Source organism: Nuphar pumila, chromosome 6 (assembly GCF_984573655.1).
Source record: "Nuphar pumila chromosome 6, dmNupPumi1.hap1.1, whole genome shotgun sequence".
NCBI lineage: Eukaryota > Viridiplantae > Streptophyta > Magnoliopsida > Nymphaeales > Nymphaeaceae > Nuphar > Nuphar pumila.
The window spans coordinates 36971936-36994373 of record NC_143254.1 but is presented as its reverse complement, the minus strand read 5'-3'; the positions used below and the strand labels follow the sequence as shown (position 1 = coordinate 36994373).

At 36.4% G+C, this 22438-nt stretch overlaps 1 protein-coding gene across 2 annotated transcripts in view; it reads left to right on the top strand.

Annotated features, from left to right (window-relative positions):
* The window catches only part of LOC149834652 (3',5'-bisphosphate nucleotidase AHL-like), a 58172-nt gene extending 37095 nt beyond the window's left edge, over window positions 1–21077 (top strand). The window contains exons 2-4 of one of the 2 annotated variants that reach the window (XM_090010233.1): window positions 19477–20167; window positions 20260–20635; window positions 20737–21077. In XM_090010233.1, the coding sequence (XP_089866359.1) occupies window positions 19477–20167; window positions 20260–20563 (995 nt within the window). In that variant the 3' untranslated portion in view covers window positions 20564–20635; window positions 20737–21077. The remainder of the gene's footprint in view (window positions 1–19476; window positions 20168–20259; window positions 20636–20736) is intronic. The other variant, XM_090010234.1, reaches the window with a different exon arrangement.
* Window positions 21078–22438: the final 1361 nt, after the last annotated feature.

Below are 22438 nucleotides of genomic sequence, written 5' to 3'. Positions count from 1 at the left end.
CATCACACGCTCAGAACATAAAGCATGCTAGAAAGAATATGAAATTACCTCTTTAGTAACTCCACTCACTTGATACCTAGCTATTCTAATTGTTTATCTTTTCTTATCCCGTGGGTACACACGGGCCAAGGCAACCATCATAGAAGAGAATGTTCGGGGGTATATTATTCAAAGTTGTTTTATTAACCCGAACATTCTAACTGAGACTGAAAATCCTAAGGGAGCGGCCAGTGACCGAGAGAACCTCCCAAAGGCCAAAACCAAAAACAGGATGCATCCCTAACTTCTGCAGAAGAACAAAGAGCTACCACCTAGGACACATTGGTAGTCTGGGTCCCCCCCAACTCCGAGGACTGGTGACCAACGAGTCACTTTAACTCGAAACAGATAAACATGTCCCCGGAGTTTTGTATCACCTACCCTCTCCAAGGTAAGCCCGAATCTGAGTGGGTTAATCTTTTCATTTAATTTATTTCCCGAAGTACAGGGCATTTCCCCAACTTCCTTCTACTACCAGAGCAGTAGAATTCCCAATCTTAGTCATTTTACCAAGGTGTATAGAACAGTCCAAATCCTTTGTCATATTGATTGCATAACCCACTCAAAGTGCTTCGGTGCCTTTAAACCAGTCAAGCACGAATGCCCCGGTGCCTTTAAACCAGTCGGGTAACAACATTATATTTTCATTTTCATGTGGATTCACATCATAACTTCGATGGTCTATGCATGACCCTCAACACACTGGCTTGACATTCATATGTCCACAACAAACTAACCCATAGGTTCGGTTATCAGATCATCATTCATCATCATTATTATTATTTATTTATTCTTCAATAGCAAATTGCCACAACGTACCATTAGGTTTTGACTTGTAACATCCCAACACAGGGTGACTTGTATTAAAAGCTCCGCCAAACAAACAAAGACACTGTTGGTGTCGTTTATTGAGCATCCAGTGTAATCCTAGAGATTTGGTAATACAACTAGATACTCTTCTCCAAATACATTCTCATTTGAACATTCCACAAGATATACAGCTTAGTTGGCATTTGATACTTTCAGCAAATATGTAGTGTTAGGCAATAGTACTTCAGAAAGATATACAACTTAACATGCATAAGAACATTGGAGAATAAACATCTTAATGGCCATTTGAACCTTCTAGATGATATACACTTAATATGCATTTGAACATACTGAATTATGCAGCTTAATTTAACAATAAAGATTTTGTCACTTAATATGCAATTGAACAAACTTATCATCAGCTAAGTACACACATAAGGTATGGCTTAATATACAATCGAACATCAACCTTATATGTGATTAAATCTCCGGATTTGAAAATCACATATTTCTCCATGGTGACCACAAGGATTGATTTTACTGAAAACGTACCTGTACCAGTCGTGGCTTTACCAATAAGATCCATTTTTTTATATATATATGTCCTATGACAACCACAAAATACAATACTATGCATTTAAACCAATATTTCCACGTGTGTAATGTTCTTACAATCTGATCAGAGATTTACCTATTTATCAATGCGGAGTACTTTTTGCATTTTCTCTATAGAAGCAGAGTACTGTATTTAAAGTATGTATTATACTGTGTATTCATAATGTAGGTGCAACCCATGACCCTTTGGGGAAGGCCACTGCATCTTGCCATATACCAGCACAACACCTATATGATGCAGATACTTGCTGCATCATCTCTATTACCGTACTGACTTGCTGTATTCACACAAACGCCAACTTTGAACACTTTCCATGTGGAGAGGTAGCTTGACCACAATCTAGGTACCCAGATTTATTTGGCAAGATTTTGTGAAACAATATACCCGATTATAGGTCATGCACGACTATTAAACCAACAATCCACAGAATCAAAAGACATCCTCTAGGTTGAGTTGTCACTTAATGGAATGGAAAAGTATGCAAAGTACCCAACAGAACATAGTAACACCGTTACAACATAGCCTTGAGCACTTAGAAGGTGTAACCGGAATCAAGATCCTATATGCAAATCATTTATGAAAATATCTTTCCATGACAAACAGGAACCTGTCGGACAGAGGTATACGACCTGCAATTTCAGGATATATATATATATATATTCCATTAACATGCATGATTAATAGTATTGAATACACAGAACCAGAGTCATGAATAGTATTAGACAAACGTAACACTCAATCATATGCACCAAACTTACATCAGGGGACTTATTCATACTCAGGGACCTATATAATACTGTTTTCAGAAACATCCACGTTCATAAACAGGATGTATACCAGGAATGCAGAGGAAATCCTATCATTCCAAACCAAAACCTTCATTCACAACACTAGGCATATAAAGTACCCAAAAAAAATGACACAAGAGGGATTTCACCTAAGATCCATACTTACTGAAAAGTAAATTTGGGTAGAGCATGCTTACAGAACCAATCACACAACTTACGTTATGCAGAAAATAGCAATTTGAGAAATTAAAACTTTTGAGAGAGACGTATATACAGACTCGGTCACGCCGATTGGCTCTGCAACAACTCATTCCATTATTTGCAACATAATATACTACAGAATCATTTAACCCCCCCCCCCCCCCCCCCCCCATTTTTTTTTCAAAAAAGGGGAAACCCACCCTTAACAGCAAATCCGAAAACTGAGCAAAAGGAGGAACTCGATTTGGGGTTTTCCGCGGTAATCTAAATCCCCAACTTGATGGATTTGGGGGTCCGGCCAACCCACATAGCATGCATGACCCCATATTATACTAGAAAGAAAAATACAGTACCCTACCTCTTTTTGAAGCCTTTTTCCCTTTTCGTCGACTTTCCTATCATTGTGCTATCGATCAGCCATGACTCCACAGAGTCTCTTCCTTGAATCATGAAAGAGAGAGATAACGAGAGTACACGAGTGAAGGGGAAATGGCAGCGATGCTGCTGGCGGCTGGAAAGGAAACGGGAGGGGAAGCGAGGGTGTTGGCTGAGGCCATCGGTGAGCGAGAGGGCACAGAGTGCAGGGGTGAAGGCCTCCCCTCATCCTTAGGCGTTGATCAGGAAACCCCAACAGAAAGAGGAAGAGGGAGAGCGGCGCAGGGGAAAGTTTTAAAAGAAACCCCTGGCCATGCGAGCTTTAACCCTAACGGGTTGGCAGATCCGGGTCGGATCCAGATCTGACCCGGGTCCAAATGTGTGTGTGTGTTTTCTTTACTTAATGCACCAGTGGGGTGCAGGCTCAGTTCGACTGGGTCCGCAACCCACGAACCCCATGCATTTGGGCCCATACGGGTCCAACCGCAGATCTAGATGTATATATATTATTATTATGTTTTTATTATTATTATCATTTATTTTATATTATACATAGAGAGAGATATATATTAACACTCCCAATTTGGGTACGGTTTTGGTTTGGCCACACTCATGACCCTCAACCCAAATCTTTTAATGAAACCACCTAGTTGGGCAATTTGGATCCGTCTGAGGATTCAATATATTATAAGCTTTAAAATACTATATTCTTAATACAATTGGTTTATTTTTTTCGATACGATCTTGTGGGTCTTTCATAGGTTAATATAGATCCATTTACGTTATCCAAAAATTAACATAAATTAATATGGATCCAAGATCCATTGTGCTTCGTCAATCCTTTTAATAAATTCGGATCCAGAAATCCGAAGTTTTGATCATACTCTGATTTAGAACTAGGGATCCAAATGAATTATTATGGATCCAGCTAAATGTACGTTGATCTTTATGGTTTCAATACAAGGATCCAGATTAATATTGAAATTCTGATATCGAAGATCCAAATGCAATATTGTGGATCCGAACATCGCCTTAAGCTATACCAATTCCCACTAAAGTGTTGTAGAAATTTTCTCATTAAAATCCAATTTACTTCAAGGATCCAAATAGGTTATCCAAGATCCAATTACGAATAAATAATTAAAACAATAAAATATTCGTGTATCACCTTAATGACTTAAAATCTAAATTTATTTATCTAATAAAAATCATGGGTATTACAGAAAAAGTCTTGCCAATTGATATCCTGATATGACATATGGTAGGGCAACTGTTCCTCTTAGATATTCATCACGAACATAGTGGCAGTCCATCTCTATATGTTTGGTGCGCTCATGGAAGGTGTGATTGCTGACGATATGAATTGCACTTTTGTTGTCGCTACATAGCTTCGAAGCAAAAGAGATGTCAACACCCATATCTTTGAGAAGACTTTGAATTCACACAAGTTTCATTGTAGTAGTTGCCATAGCCCTGTATTCAGCTTCGGTAGACGACAACGAGACTTTCTGTTGCTTCTTGCATCTCCATGGAATTAAGAAATCTCCTAAAAAGACAAAAACCAGTAGTTGAGTTTCTATCATTAGGGTTACCTCCACAATCTGCATCGGTATAAACAAGTAAATTTAATGAGGAAGATGATGATAGAAATAGCCCTTTAGAGATGGTATTTTTTATGTATCTGACGATTCGTAGCACGACACTCATATATACAGTTGTAGGAGCATTCTGAAACTGGCTAGCAGAGTGAACGACATGCACAATATCTGATCTGGTGATAGACAGATAAGTGAGAGAACCAATAAGTTGTCGGTAGGGTATAGGATCTTCTAGAAGAACCCCATCCTTCAGTCATAATTTTGCATTGATCACTTCAGGAGTCTCTACCTTCTTGTCACCTGAAATTCCAATTTTAGTACATATATCTGCAGCAAGCTTCATTTGTGAAAATATATATCCTTGAGGAGAATATGCTACTTCAATTCCTAGGAAGTATCTTAAGAATCTTAAATCAGACGTATCAAAGCTATCTTTTAACATGTTTTTAACATTTCAAATACCAATTGGATCATTTCCTGTGATAATCATATCATCAACATAAAGTAAAAGAACAACAATATTAGCTTCTGCACTTTTTACAAAGAGAGTAGTGTCAGTATAAAATGAACAAAAACCCAGTTTAATCATGACATCACTAAATCTATCATACCAAGCCTTGGGGTCTTTCTTAAGACCATACAATGCTTTGAAAAGTTTAAGAGTTTGACCTTGTCTAATGTTGTACCCCGACGAAGGATCCATGTATACTTCTTCGTTTAATTTTTCATTAAGAAAAACATTTTTTACATCTAATTGATATATAGGTCATTTTTTAGTTGCTATAATTATTAAGGTTCTAACATTAGTCATTCTTGCTACAGGTGCAAAGGTTTTCTCATAATCAATTTCATATTCTCGTGAATATCCTTTAACAACTAATCTTGTTTTGTATTGTTCTAAGGATTCATCACTTTTAGTTTTAACTTTAAAAACTCGCTGACATCAAATGGGTTTTTGGTTTGGAGGAAGTTTAGCTATTTCCAAGTGTTAGCTCTTTTGAGAGTATCTAGTTCAATTTTCATGGCTTCGATCCAATGGGCTATATTTTTTACTTGATGATAATGTGCGGACTCATGGTATGAATGCAAAGCTATTAGACAAGCCCTATAATTTGGTGTAAGTGATTCATATGATACAAACCTATTTGGTGGAATAGATTTTCTAGAAGATCGTCTAAGGGAGGTTTCTCCTATAGATTTATTATTTTGAAAATATTTTTCTAGTGCACTTATAGGTTTATCTTGTTCACGCCGGGTATAAACATGTAGATTTTTATCAATGATGTCATCACTACTTGGTGATGTTTCAATATTAGATACTTCATGATGTGTATCATTCATAATTTCAAAATGATTCAAAGATTCATCATACATATCTTCCGTTGGGGAAAGATCATACAAGAACATGTTGTCGATTTCATCTTTCTTATCAAGTATTTTAAAACCATTTTCATCTTCTAAGAAGGTCACATCTTTTGAAACATAAAGTTTATTATTTTTATAATCAAAGCATCTATATCTTTTTTTATTTTTATTATATCAAAAGAAAATACATTCAATCGTTTTAGGAGACAACTTGTCTCTTTTATGCAGGAGGACAAAGCATTTGTAACAAAAAATACAGAGGCGATTGAAATAAGGTGTAAATTTAAAAAGTCTTTAAAAGGAGAGATATTTTTCAAGTTTGATGATGACATACGATTTATTAAATATGTGGAAGTTAAAACGACTTCGGCCCAAAAATTCTTAGAAACATTTTTGGAGATAAGTAATGTTCTAGCGGTTTCTATCATATGCCTATGTTTTCTTTTCACTAGCTCGTTTTGTTGTGGAGTTTTAGGACATAATCTTTGATGACAAATTTCATTATACTTTAAATAATTTTAAAAATCATTAGATAAGCATTCTCCACCTGAATCAGATCTAAGAATGGATATACTACTTTGAAATTAGTTTTGAATTTTTATGCAAAATTCTTTAAAGAAAGAGAAAACTTTCGATTTAAGATTAAGAAAATAAATCCACACATATATAATAAAGTCATCAATGAATGTTACATAATATGAATAACCACCTTTAGATATAACCGGTGATGGACCCAAAACATCCGAGTGCACCAATTCAAAAGGTCTTGTTAAAACAAAAGTTCTAGTTGGAAATGAAATAAACTTCATTTTTCTAAAAATGCAATCTTTGCAATTTATATCTTTTTTTTTACAAAATTTGTTTCCAAAAGAAAAAAGATACATTTTAGAGTAACTTGGATGTCCAAGTCTTTTATGCCAAGTTTCAATACTTTTATCTTGGACATAAGTACAAAAAGAGTTTGTAGGAGGAGACAAATGATCCATATGGTAGAGGTTTCCCTTTCTATGGCTTTGCCCAATCTGCTTCTCGGACTGGAGATCCTACACAAAGCGACCCTTAGATGAGAAAGATATTTCATATCCATGGTCGACAATTTAGGAAACCGAAAAAAGGTTTAGGTTTAATTTTGGAACCACTCTTACTTTTGAAACAAAAAAGTTTTGAGTTTTTAGAATCTATTGTTCCTATACCTTTTATTTTTAGAAAAGTTCTATAGGCCGTAAAGACAAAAGACATTTTTGAATTGGTGCAAACTTTGGGAGAGGGTGATTAAGTCTAGGTTGAGGAAGGTTGTCATGATATCAGAGAATCAATTTGGTTTTATGCCTGGAAGATCAACTATGGAAGCTATACATCTTCTTAGACAACTTATTGAGAGAAATAGAGAGAGGAACAAAGATTTGCATATGGTTTTTATTGATTTAGAGAAGGCATACGATAGAGTACCTAGGGACGTTCTCTGGTGGACAATGATGAAGAAAGGTGTTTCTCTCAAGTACATTAGTATAATTAAAGATATGTATGAAGGAGTAGTAACCAATGTCCGCACTTGTGGAGGGGTGACAACCAATTTTCCTATAACGGTTGGGTTACATCAAGGATTTGCTTTAAGCCCTTTCCTATTTGCTATAGTGATGGATGAGCTTACGAGATCAATTCAAGAAAATGTGCCGTGGTATATGTTGTTTGCTGATAATATTGTTTTGATTGTTGAGTCTAGAGCTGGGGTTAATGCTAAGTTAGAATTATGGAGATAGACATTGGAAGCAAGAGGTTTTAAGTTGAGTAAGAGTAAGACAAAATATATGGAATGTCGGTTTAGTAAGCAACAAAGTAGTGATGGGAGTGTAGTGAAGCTTGGTGAGCAAGAAATACCGGTGGATGATTGTTTCAAATATTTGGGATCTATCATTCAAAAGTATGGAGAAATTGATGGAGAGATAAAGGTTGGGTGGATGAAATGGAAAAGTGCAACTGGAGTGTTGTGCGATCGTAGAATGCCATTGCGGTTGAAGGGAATGTTTTATAGGACGACTATTAGGCCTGCTTTACTATATGGTACGGAATGTTGGGCTGCCAAGAGACATCATATTCAAAAAATGAGTGTAGCTGAGATGTGTATGCTTAGATGGATGTGTGGAAATACAATAAAAGATAAGATTCAGAACGAGGAGATACGTAAGAAGGTAGGCATTGCACCCATTGAAAATAAGATGAGAGAGAATCGTTTACGGTGGTTTGAACATATTCGGCGAAGGCCTAATGATGCTCCAGTTAGAAGGATGGAGAAATGGGAAAATATATTAGTTAAAAGAGGTCGGGGTAGGCCTAGGAAGACATAGATGAAGATGATAGGAAAGGATATGAATGCTTTGAACCTCACCGAGGACATGACATTGGATAAAAATGATTGGAGGAGAAGGATTCATGTGGAAGACCTAGAATGATTTTCTTTTTTTGTTTCATATCGCCGACCCTAATTGTTTTGGGATGAAGGCGTAGTTGTTGTTGTTGTTTGTTGCAAACATCGGTTAAAGCATTTTCATGAGGAGTCATATGAAAAGATGATCCAGAATCTAGAATCCAAGAATACGTACCTGGTGGAGATGTAGAGGCAATGACGACACTCGATGTAGAGGATGTAGACTTGAGTAATTGATGAAGAGCCATGGATATTTGACCAAGAGTTTCTTTGAGATCCCCGTTCTTGCCTTCATCTTCCTTTCTGGTGATGAATTCTTCAATGGAAGCCATCTTAGGCTTGAAAGTTTCATTTAATTTTGGGTAAGCGGGTTTAATATGACCCGGCTCGTAGCAATAATGACATACGATCATCTTTCTACCTCCATTATAGTTTCCTTATTTTCCAAAATGTGATGGTTTATATGTTTTGACATTGTTGTTGGGTTTAGATACGACAAGGACTTTATCTATACTTTTACTCATGCCAAGCCGTGTTTCTTTTTGAGTGATTTCGGCAATGACATTTTCCAAAGGAGGAAGAGTGAATCTATGGAGGAGTGGGGATCTTACTTGTTTAAATTCGGGATGAAGCCCAAATAAAAATTGAAACAATCTTTCTTGTTTCACTTGCTTTTGTCTAAGTTCAACATCCTCTAAGAGAGTCAATTCATTCCATAGTGGATTTAGAGCACTATAGTAATCTTGAATGCTCAAATGCCCTTGCTTAGTGGTTCTTACATTTTCTTACAAAAAGTAAGCTCTTGCAAGGTCTTTTTGGATTTACATACCCTTCATAAAGAACCAAGCCTCATTGCCTCGATGAAATTTAGCTATGTTTGCACATACCTTGAGTTCAACGTTATTCATAAACCACATTAAGATTTTTGCGTGATTGCTTTCCCAATCTTTCACTTTTCTTTGGTGTTCTTCAATTGCTTTGAGGCGAGCATCTCCCTCAAGAGATTTTTCTTGATCTCCTTCGATCTTGGTAAGCTTTAATTGGGGTTCCGGAATAAAACCCATTATATAACCTCAAAGTTTCTTTCCTTTGAGATTATTCTCCATCGTCGATGCCCACATCATGTAGTTCTTGCCATTGAGCTTGAAGGATAAGTCGATTTTGGATTCCATTGCACCAACAAATTATGAGAAGAAGAATGAAGAGCTTTCAACTTTCAAGAACCGTATGGTTCTAATACCATGTAATAAAGTATGCGGAAATATAAAGAATGCTTAAAGCATTCACAATGTCCCACAATGGACAAATACAAGAGAGGGAACAAGAGAGAAGTCCGCTATGGGACAATACAACAAGCCTTAAAGGCAACACATAAAAAAGAATATGAGCTTTATTAGAGAGGAGCTCTAAAAGCATACAAATACAGGAGGGAAAAGCCCCTATTTATACAAAGTGAAAAGGGAAAAAGGGGAGCAACATTGGGGGCTCCCCATAGAGTCGTTGGGAGCCCTCAACGGTCACATTTCTGACTGTTGGGGGCCCCAACAGCTCTATGTGGGGCCTCTTTTGCGTGGAATAAAAAATAAATAAAAAAAGAAAATATAAAAATTAAAATGAAATAATCTATCCTAAAATAAATAGTTGTTTCTAAAACAACTTATGAAAAAGATGAAAATACCCCTATTGGGTATTATACATATATATATTTATATCATATATATATATATATATATATGTAGGAATACATGTATTTTAACAATATTTATATATATATATATATATATATATTTATATAAAAATATATTTTTCTCCTTTATTTTTCTCTTTTTCAATAGATATGTAACTAGGTTAGGATAGTTTAATTTTTATTTTTTGTTTAAATTGAACTAGTCAACATTTGTTGACTAGTCAACCACGTTTCTCTTTGAAGCTCCTCTTGCTTGTATATATTAAGGATGAAACCCCCTCCCATTGGTAATGCTTCTTGCATAAAGGCTACCAATAAAATATTATTTATTTTAGCCTCTTGTTATTGCCTCTTGTGTGGGTTTTGTGAGTGAGCCCATTTGTCGCTTTTGACGTGTTCACTTTAGCATTGTGGTGGATCTTGTTGGAGGCTTCCATTTCTTTACATGACCCTCTTCTCAGGAAGGTCACCATCATGATAGGCTTTGTTATGCATCTTTCATAAATTCCAGCATAGAATATGAAAAGTCATGGTCCAACATGATTTGACCCAAGGCATTTCAAAACTAATAGACGTCCACCATTTTAATTCAGCGATAAACCTCATATGCGGAATTCTACTTTTTCCAAACAATTGTCATACATATTTCCAAATACTCTGAGTGACTGACATTGCATGAGAAAAAACGGATGATCGTGAGATTCCTCCTCATTGCAACAAAGCGAGCATCGATTTGGTAAAGAAATACCAAATCCTTTTAATCTATCTTGGGTTAAAAGCCTATTGTAACATGCTAGGAATATAACCCAAGAGTTTCTGGGAGGGACACTTTTTATCCAAACCAGATTGGACCATTCACAGCGATTGAAATCCTTCCTAATAGAGTCCCACAAACAACACCTGGTAAGCTCAGCAGCACTTTTGATTCCCTTCCCACCATGAAATATCAAGTACTTGAACTTGAACTTTTCAAAACGATGAAAAGAGATCATAGGTTCAATAATGAACATTTCGGGATGGGCAGAGGGCTTCGCAAAGCCTCGAAGATTCCAAGATATAATCTTCATAAAGAACTAGAATTGATCGGAGCACTGCCTCTGCAAGGCCTAAGATTAGTGTTACTTACCCCTATCGGATCTGAATTGGAAGATCCCTTCTTAGGTCTGCCAGGTTTCCTCTTAGTTACAGAAATCGAAGGAACATCTCCACTTATTGTGGGTGTTACCTCTCCAACCACAAGCTGCATATCACCTTCGGCAGAGGGAGGCAAAATCGCAAACCTACCCTGTTAGTCTTCATCTGACGCTAGTTGAGGTAAAGGCATCATCTCCAATACCGGGTTGTCGCACACATCTGGTCCAGTCACACTTTTAGGATCCAAGACAAATCCCACTTCCAAAACAGGAACATGAGAATCAGCCACTGGGAGTGGTGTTAATATATATATATATATATATATATATATATATATATCTATAATACCCGATAGGAGTATTTTGGTCATTTTATATAGTTATTTCTAAAAACAACTATTTAAATAGGTAGTCTATTTTTATTTTTTCTTTTCTTTTCTTTCTTTAATATGCATTGGGGGTCCCACAATATAGTCGTTGGGACCCCCCAACGGTCATAAATATGACTGTTGGAGGCTCCCAACGACAACATGTGGGAGCCCCCAATGGCTTCCTTTTGCCCATTCATTTTGTGTATAAATAAGGGTGTTCTCCCCTTGTATCTTTAAGCTTTTGAGAGCTCCTCTTCAATTAATCTATTTACTTTTTATTTGTGTAGCCTTTTTAAGGCTTGTTGTATTGTCCCATAGTGGACTTCTCTCTTATATATCTCTTGTGCCTTTGTGTTTGTCCATTCTTGGACATTGTGAATGCATTAACATTTTTATATTACATTTTCGCATACTTCATTACATGGTATCAGAGCTATACGGTTCTTGGAGTTGAAGTCGTGACAACGCTTTCTCTCTCTTTCCTATCGTATCCTATCCGTGCAATGGAATCCAAGATTGATCTCTCCTTCAAACTCAATGGCAAAAATTACATGATGTGGGCATCCGCAATGGAGAATAATCTCAAAGGAAAAAAACTTTGGGGTTATGTAATGGGTTCTATTCCGAAACCGCAACTAAAGCTCACCAAGATAGAATGAGATCAAGAAAAAGCTCTTGAGGGAGATGCTTGCCTCAAGGCCATTGAAGAATATCAAAGAAAGGTGGAAGATTGGGAGATCTATCATGCAAAAATTCTTGCATGGTTCATGAATAATGTAGAACTCAAGTTATGTGCTAATATAGCTAAATTTCATAGAGCCAATGGGACTTGGTTCTTTATGAAGGGTATGTATACCCGAAAAGATCTTGCAAGAGCTTATTTTTTGCAAGAAAAAGTAAGAACCACCAAACAAGGTGATTTGAGTATTTAAGATTATTATAGTGCTTTAAATCTTTTATGGGATGAATTAACACTTTTGGAGCTTAAGTGGGTGACCATTGAGGATGTGGAACTTAGGCAAAAAAAAATGGAACAAGAAAGATTTTTTCAATTTGTATTTGGGCTTCGTCCCAAATTTGAGCAAGTAATATCTTCCCTTCTACATAGATCCACTCTTCCTCCTTTGGAAGATGCTATTGCCGAAATTACTCAAGAAGAAACTCGGCTTTGCATGAGTAAGAGATGAAGTCTTAGCTGTGTCTAAACCCGGCAACAATGTTAAAACATATAAACCCCCACACTTTGGGAGACAAGGTAACTATACCAACAATAATAACAATGGTGGAGGTAGAAAGATGATTGTTTGTCGTCATTGTTATGAGCCAGGTCATATTAAACCCGCTTGCCCCAAATTAAATGGAACTTTCAAGCCTAAGGTTACTTTCATCGAAGAATCAACCACCAAAAGGAAGATGAAGAAAATAATGGAGATCTTAAAGAAACACTTGGACAATTTTTCATGGCTCTTCAACAAATTCTCAAAGCTACCTCTTCTACATCGGGTGCCACCATTGCCTCCACATCACCACCCGGTACGTATTCTTAGATTTTGGATTCCAGAGCATCTTTTCATATGGCTCCCCATGAAAATACTTTAACCGATGTATGCACCAATTCAAAAATATCTTGTGTCTCTACGGCCGATGAAACTTTTTTAAAAATAAAGAATATAGGAACACTAGATCTCAAAAATTTTCAAATTTTTTTTGTTTCAAAAGTTAGAGTTGTTCCAAAATTAAACCTAAACATTTTTTTAGTTTCTCAAATTGCTGACCATGGATGTGAAATATCTTTCTCATCTAATAGTTTCTTTGTGTATGATCTCCAGTCCGGGAAGCGGATTGGGGAAGGCCATAGGAAGGAAGAACTCTATTTTATAGATTATTTGACTCTTCCTTCAAACTCATTTTGTACTTATGTTCAAGACAAGAGTATTGAAACTTGGCATAAAAGACTTGGATATCTAAGCTACTAAAAAATGTATCTTTTTTCTTTTAGGAACAAATTTTGTAAAAAAAAGAGATATGAATTGAAAAGATTGTATTTTTGAAAAAATAAAGTCTATTCTATTTCCAACTACAACATTTATTTCAACAAGACCTTTTGAATTGGTGCACGTGGATATATGGGGTTCATCTCCGGTTATGTCTAAGGGTGGTTATTCATATTATGCAACATTTATCGATGACTTTAGTAGGTATATATAGATCTATTTTCTTAATCTTAAATCAGAAGTTTTCTCCATTTTAAAGAATTTTGTGTAAAAATTAAAAATCAATTTCAAAGTAATATATCTATTCTTAGATCCGATTCAGGTGGAGAATACCTATCCAATGATTTTCAAGATTATGTAAAGCAAAATGGAATTTGTCATCAAAAATCATGTCCTAGAACACTTCAACAAAACGAGCTAGCGGAAAGAAAACATACGCATATTGTAGAAACCGCTAAAACACTACTTATTTTTAAAAATATCCCTAAATTTTTTTGGGCCTAAGTCGTTTTAACTTTCACTTATTTAATAAATTGTATGCCATCATCCAATTTGAAAAATGTCTCTCTTTACGAAAAACTTTTCAACATGGCACTCGACTACAATCGCTTATGTGTTTTCGGTTGCAAATGCTTTGTACTTTTATATAAAAAAGATAAGTTGTCTCCAAAAGTGATTGAATGTGTTTTCCTTGGATACGATGAAAATAAAAAAGGATATAGTTGCTTTGATTTCAAAAATAACAAACTTTATATTTCCAAAGATATGACATTCTTAGAAGATGAAAATGGTTTTGAAAATCTTGATAAGAAAGATGAAATTGACTATATGTTTTTGTATGATCTTTCTCCAACGGAAGATATGCATACTAGTGATGATTCATTGAATCATTTTGAAATAATGGATGATACACATCATGAAAACTATAATATTGAAACATCCCCAAATAGTGATGATATCATTGATAAAAACCTTCAAGTTTATACCCGGTGTGAGCAAAATAAACCTATTAGTGCCTTAAAAAAATTCTTTCAAATCAATGAGTCTCTAGAAGAAACCTCTCTTAGACGATCTACGAGAAAATCCATTCCACCAAATAGGTTTGTGTCATATTAAACTCTAACACCTAATTATAGAGTTTGCTTAATAACTTTACACTCCTATCATGAGACCGCACATTATAGTCAAGCCAAAAATATACCACATTGTATTAAAGCCATGAATATAGAACTAGATGATCTTAAGAAAGCAAACACTTGGGAAATAGTTAAACTTCCTCCAAACAAGAAACCTATTAGTTGCTAGTGAGTTTTTAAAGTTAAAACTAAGAGTGATAGAACTTTAGAACCAATATAAAGCAAAATTATTTGTTAAAAGATACTCACAAGAATATAATATTGACTATGAGGAAACCTTTGCACTTGTGGCTAGAATGACTAGTGTTAGGACCCTAATAGTTGTGGCATCAACTAAAAAATGACCTATATATCAATTGGATGTTAAAAATACCTTCCTTAATGAAAACCTAAATGAAGAAGTCTATATGGATCCTCCACCAGGATTTAACATTGTACAGAGAAAAACTCTTAAACTTTTAAAAGCATTATATGGTCTTAAGCAGGCTCCCAAGGCTTGGTATGATAAATTTAGTGATATCATGACTAGTCTGGGCTTTCGTTCATGTTACACTAACACTGCTCTCTTTGTGAAAAATACAAGAATTAATATTGTTATTCTTCTACTCTATGTAAATTATATGATTTTAACAGGGAATGATCAAATTGGTGTTTGTAATGTTAAAAATATTTTAAAAGATAATTTTGATACGTCTGACTTAGGATTTTTAAGATATTTTTTAGGAATTGAAGTTGCATATTCTCCCCGCAGATATATACTTTTTTAAATAAAACTTGTTGCAGATATATGTACTAAATCTAAAATTTCAGATGATAAGAAGGTGAAAACTTTCGAAGTGATCAATGCTAAATTAAGACTGGAGGATGAGACTCTTCTTGAAGATTTTACACCCTACAGGCAACTCATTGGCTCTCTCACCTGTCTGATCATTACCAGACCAGATATTGCTCATGCCGTCCACTCTGCTAGCCAATTTCAGCATGTTCCTACGACTATCCACATGAGTGTTGCGCTAAGAATCATCAGATATCTTAAGAATACCATCACTAAAAGGGTTATTTTTATCGTCATCCTCTTCATTAAATTTACTTGCTTATACTGATGTTGATTGAGAAGGAAACTCTAATGATAGAATCTCAACTACTGATTTTTGTGTATTTTTAGGAGATTATCTAATTGCCTCGAGATGCAAGAAGCAACAGAAAGTCTCGCTTTCCTCTACTGAAGCTGAATACCGGGCTATGACAACTACTACTATGGAACTCGTTTGGTTACGAAGTCTTCTCAAAGATATGGGTGTAGACATCTCCGGTCCTTCGAAGCTATGCTGCGATAACAAAAGTACAATTTACATTGCCAACAATCACATCTTCCATGAGCACACCAAACATATAAAGATGGACTGACATTATGTACATGATGAATATCTGAGATAAACAGTTATCCTGCCATATGTCACATCAGAGTATCAGTTAGCGGATTTCTTCACTAAAGCTCTTCCTGCTCTTCGTTTTATTTTTCTTCTTAGCAAACTTTCGGTCATCTCTCTGTAAAGTTTGAAGGGGATATATATATATATAGGGGTATTTTGGTCATTTTACATCGTTGTTTCTAGAAACAACTATTTAAATTTGTAGTCTATTTTTATCTTTTCTTTTCTTTTCTTTTCTTTCTTTAATATGCATTGGGGGTCCCACAATATAGTCGTTGGGACCCCCAACGGTCATAAATATGACCGTTTGGGGGCTCCCAATGACAACATGTGGGAGCCCCTAATGGCTCCCTTTTTGTGTATAAATAGGGGTGTTCTCCCCTTGTATCTTTAAGCTTTTGAGAGCTCTTCTTCAATTAATCTATTTACTTTTTATTTGTGTAGCCTTTTTAAGGCTTGTTGTATTGTCGCATAGTGGACTTCTCTCTTATCTATCTCTTGTGCCTTTGTGTTTGTCCATTCTTGGACATTGTGAATGCATTAGCATTCTTATATTACATTTCCACATACTTCATTACAAGTGGGGCTATAGGTTGAGGGGCCAACTCGATCTGCAGCTGATTCTCAACTTTTCTCTTCTCCTGAACAGGATTTTTAATTGAAGTCAGATCAGGAACATCATCAGCTGTGGGAACCACTGCAACCACGGCGTCATGAACGTCACCAGCAACATCTTCTAATGAGAGAATAGTGAATGGGTTGCTATCCTTGGAAGCGTCTTTAGGCATCCAAACCTTGGCATCTTTTTTAGATCGAACAGGCTTCTACCCTTCATCACCCTTCTTGGTATTAGGATCCTTAGAATTATTTTTTGGGCAGCGATCAGTCACATGAAGGCGTGATTGACAAACCCCTCACACTTTGGATGAAGATTCAAACTCGAATCGTAGATCGCCAGAATACAAATCTCCCAGCATAATAGGAAGTGTATCACACAAATCATAATTAACTGGAAACTCAATAAGGATCCTAGCGAAGTGAAGCCTGACCTTAGAGGATGTGCATTCATCAACTGTGATCAATTTGCCATCAAGTGCATGTATCATTATCCCACATTGCAGGAGCTAGACCAAGAACACAAACCCATATACAAATAGACTGCAGCCCGTGAAATTTAGGAATGCGAACACCGCCCCACTGTTCCATAAGCAGTGTCTTTCCCACAAGATTCCAAGGGCCTCATTGAAGGACTGAATTAAGATCGTCATGACAACCAAATCGAACTAGAAACTCGCTATCTGGCAATGAAGAAAAACTCTGGTTTCGAATTCAATTTCCATCGCTTGCATAGTTCAGAAGTATAATATTTGCACTCCATGGGACGAGTATCCCATTTACAGATAAGAGAAAATTTGAAACATTTAGCCTTCTCATCATAGATGCTTTGCGGAACACGCAGCATCTTTTTGCCATCAACAATGCAAATCGGAGGCAGATCTGACTTACCGAAGGACGAACAGCCCACGATCTGAGCCCAAGAACGTGATGATGAAACTAGAAATGCTTGTATTCAAGGGAACGTGGGCTCCATCAAGGCCAACCTGCGCAGAAGCATGAGCACCATCAATGCTAACGTGTTGTGCCTTATTCACCAACACTGATGGAGGTGGATCTTGATGGGGTGACGCTGTGTGAGGCGCTGCAGCACTTGCTCCTGCAGGGACGTCCTTAGGGTGAACGTTAATGGTAGAGGAAGGGCGATCACTGGGAGCCAGCAAGGGTCTGCCATTGATGGCCTCAGATGTAGTCTTGGCAGCATGTTGAGGGTTGCCAAAACTCAAAAAACTTTCCAAGATCTGAGGATCTTGGAAGGAAGGAATGCAGGAAGAGACGCTGCACCCAAGATCTATTTGATGCTACACCATGGAAGGATCCACCTCCCCCATAGATGGAGGCGGAGGGAGGGTCTCACTCACTTTGATGGAAGGTATTAGCACCCATGTCTGACACTTGAAAACAGCAACGCTGATACTAGCACATCTTCTATGCACTCCATTTTTAGTTTATACTTTATAGTGATTATTCTTTTTACTTATGCCTTTAGGCCTTCATGTTTTAGATTGAAATATATATTTTATTTTAAATTTATTAAAATTGCATAAAATTACAACCATTTAAATACTCACACAGTCACACGACTCACACCTAGTTTCTTAAGACCTGACCTAAAAAGGTGCTATCCTTGTGCACACAAGTAAAGGCACCTCTATTGCTAATTTGAAATCAACCTCTTTCTATAGGTAAGGAGTAGCTTGATATGTCTGGCTGACTTTCTTTCCCTTTGCTGACATTTATTGAGAGAGCAGAATTTATGTTCCACCTATTTTCCTTCTTTTTCACCCTTTTTTTTGGTCCGTCATAATTCTATTCAACTTATTATTTGATACACTTATAGGAAAATTAGTAGTGAATAATAATCTTACGGGGAAAATGTTTTAACAAAATAGATATCTTGATATAGTTAGGCAAACACCACTGTGAAACCTTATTTATCTCGTGGAGATTTTTACTGGGAAGAAGAAAAGTGACTGCAGATGTTTGAGAAGGAGGCTTTATACTTTACTCGTAATGGAACAAATTGGCACAGTAGTCTAGTAGGTCAGGCAAAATTTAGGCACAGCTGGACCCGATAATTAAGCCTCCTGGACCAGGTTGGCCCATTATGCAGCCTGTTATAACAAGTGGTTGTAATTAGCTTGATGGTCAAGCCTAATGCTAGGCCCATTTGGTAAAAGAATCGAACTTAAGTTGTTTGGCTTAAGACCTTGACCTGATTGGGGTTGACTTGCCTGTTGGGTCTGATGTGGCTCAAAATTTAGGCCTTGAAGGCTAGATAATCTCACTTTTAGTCATGTTTATTTAGCGATGAGGCTGACAGCTTCAACCTGGATCACTTTTGCCATATGTTGCAGCAGTATTCTCACTCTTATTTCAGTGAACATCATGGTTTATTAAATATTCCTGCTGAAGATGCAGTTTGGGTCGTATGTTGATTAAAGACACTAGCATTTGATGATCATAGATTTGTGGAACTCTTTGATGTTAAACAATCTTAGTACTACTATTTGTTGATATTCACTTGTCATATATTGCTTATCTGCTGCCAAGAACACACTGCTGCACGTGTAGCTGTGGTGGTGATGTTGAAGGGACTTGTGGGACTCTTGTGCCTTTATTAGTTTCCTGAAGTATGCCAATCATGGAAGTTGCAAAATATTGTTATTTGGTAGGCTATAATTAGTAGACATGTTAAATGTATTTGATGGCATAGATATCTTTATTCATGGACGTGATATCATGATCATACCATAGATTGTGCATTAACAGTCATTTATTCCCCAATGACATAAAGAACTGCCTTTTTTTATGCAAGGGGCCTTTATATTGGTACCATCAATTCTGCAGTATGTTTAGCTGATTTCATCAAATCCCTTTTGATTGGCAGATTGGAGTGTGCAAGCAATTGTTAGTTGGGTACTGTCAAACTGCTTTGGTGGTGAAAGCTTATCAATTGTTGCTGAAGAAGATGTAATAGCCCTCACGAGACCAGATGCTGCAAAATATTTGGAAGCTGTAGTCGATACTGTTAAGGAGTGCCTAAATGATGCTCCCCGTTTTGGATTGAAGGGTCCAGAGAGAGGAGCATTGGGAACAGATGAGGTTATTGAAGCTATTAGCAGATGCAACTCAAAAGGTGGTCCAAGCGGAAGACACTGGGTCCTTGACCCAGTTGATGGTACTTTGGGATTTGTACGTGGGGATCAGTATGCTGTAGCTCTTGCTCTGTTAGAGGAAGGAGAAGTGGTCCTTGGAGTCCTTGGTTGTCCAAACTATCCAATGAACAAGGAGTGGCTCAGTTATCACCATCGCTATTATCGGATGATGGCTAGAGTATCATCTCCATCATCTGAATCCTGGCACCAAGGTTGTGTGATATACGCTCAGAGAGGCATAGGTGAAGCTTGGATGCAACCATTGGCCTCTGAAATGAATAAAAATTTGGGATCGAACTTGGCAAGGATGATTCATGTCTCATCGGTTGAGGACCCAGCATTAGCAACATTCTGTGAACCTGTTGAAAAGGGAAATTCAAGGCACTCGTTTACTGCAGGACTGGCTCAAAGCGTAGGGCTAAGGTGCCCTTTCTCTCTTCTTATTTGTGCAGTTTCAATTTTTGCATTATATATCTTGTTTTTCAGTTCATTTTAAGGTGATTGATTCCTTCCAGAAAGCAGCCACTGCGTGTGTATAGTATGGTGAAATATGCGGCCATAGCTCGAGGGGATGCAGAGATATTTATGAAGTTTGCAAGGTCTGGATATAAAGAAAAAATATGGGATCATGCTGCTGGAGTGCTAATCATCCAGGAGGCTGGCGGAATGGTCACTGATGCTGGAGGTAACCCTCTGGATTTTTCGAAAGGAATGTATCTAGAAGGTCTTGATCGGGGCATCATAGCTTGTTCTGGAGCCATAATGCATGAGAAGATCATCAAAGCTGTTGATGCTAGCTGGGATTCATCCAATCTATAACGTTTTTTATTAGTCTGAGTTGTGAACTCAACATTAGATTCGATATAGACGGGAATTTTCTTGATCCACCAGGCAAGAAAAATGACTTCTTAAGCATAGCTTTGGATGCTTTCTGTTTTGCAGCCTATTGCAGCTTCACTTTCATACTAATCTCTTTGCTTATTTTGTTGCAGGAAATTGATATTCAGACATCTCTCCTGAACAACCATGTATTGGAAATCACTTCTAATCATACTTGTATGGAAGTGCTGGTACTACCAGAGGGAGTTCATATCATTCTTACAATTCACAGCAAGCTAAACGTGTAATTTTTCCCTCTGTGTTATTAAGCTGTTTCTGTTTTTTTACTGTTTGAGAAACAGTTTGATACTCTATGTTGTAAGAGTCATTGTTTATGATGATCAATAATCCTCAAAACAATTAAAGGATTACACTGTATAGTTCACCATACTTTCATAAGGATGTATTTCAAAATCTCCTTGTCTAAATAATGGCTATGAATTTGGCCTTCTCTAAAATTTTTGGATTATTGAACTTTTGTGATGTGTTCTAGTGTTCTTTATTTCAGGGGGTAAACATAATTGGTCTTATCTCTGTGATTTTAGTTTGCCTCTCCTTCTGGATTCAAGTCTACTTATTCTTGGTCAATTGTTTACAACATATATATGGGTTTCTAAATGAATAGAAGTAATATTTCTTATGAAATTGTGGCTTCTGTTTGCTTGCTTGGCCTGCATTTTTTTTAAACAAGTGCGAAAACAAATTCAAAAATCCGGGGCCTTTACAGTTAAATACAATCACCACCGCAAGGGATATTATACTTATCTTGCATACCAAATCAATCTAAACTTTATTTATTCAAATGCATATAGTTTGAGACATAAGTAAATAAAAGTAAAGAAAGCAAAAAAAAAGAGTCACGTCGTCCCAAGAATCTGTCATGCAGTCGTGTAGTCTCCTCGTGACTCTTCTCAAAAGCAAGTCCTCCCCATTAGGCGTTTGAGGCTGCGAAAAACATAAAAAGTAGGGTATCAGAATCCAAAGAATCTTGCATACAAATCTCTCTAGTGAAACAAACAGGTAAAAATAACATAAATTAGATTAATGTAATATTTTAGAGGGACATAAATATAACATATTCATAATTCAACTAATTGTTCATGCAATAGGGAATAATTATTAAGCATGATGAAACATTTAACAAATAATATGAACCATAATTTAAGCCTTAAAGATATTCAACATGCATTAATGAACAACTTTATGCATTCACTAATATATCATCATTCAAGGAACAAGTAAATATGCATGATGTAATACATAACATGAATATGGATGATTTCAGTACAATGCATGAATAATTTATTATTATCTTTTATCAGAATTTTTTTTCATATATATGTTTTTATTAAATACACACAATTTAAGTTTTTCTTTTTAATTACCGTTGTCCGTGGATACTCTAAATGGGTAAAAGTTTTTGAGGTCAAGTAGGGTCCCCAAAGTAACTTAGCACACAAGTTATATTTTATTACTGGGTTTCAAACTTAGCCCTTGACCGATATCAAAAATCAACATCATTCATTGAAACATCGAAAATTAACAACCAATGTCGGGATACTATGAAAATCAACAACCATAATGTTATTTTTCTTGGTATACCAAAATAACAGTTGTATCTACACACCATCCATAGGCAAAGTGACAGACTCTCCCTAAAACCGTAACCAGGAGAAGAATCTCAATATCAGATTCATGGGCAACAACAACACACACAGAGTTTTAGTATCCTCACGATTTTTCTAAAACTGTAATATCCAAGATTTTTTACACTATGAAAGAGACATCAAGGAAACGTAGATTACAATGTTCTTT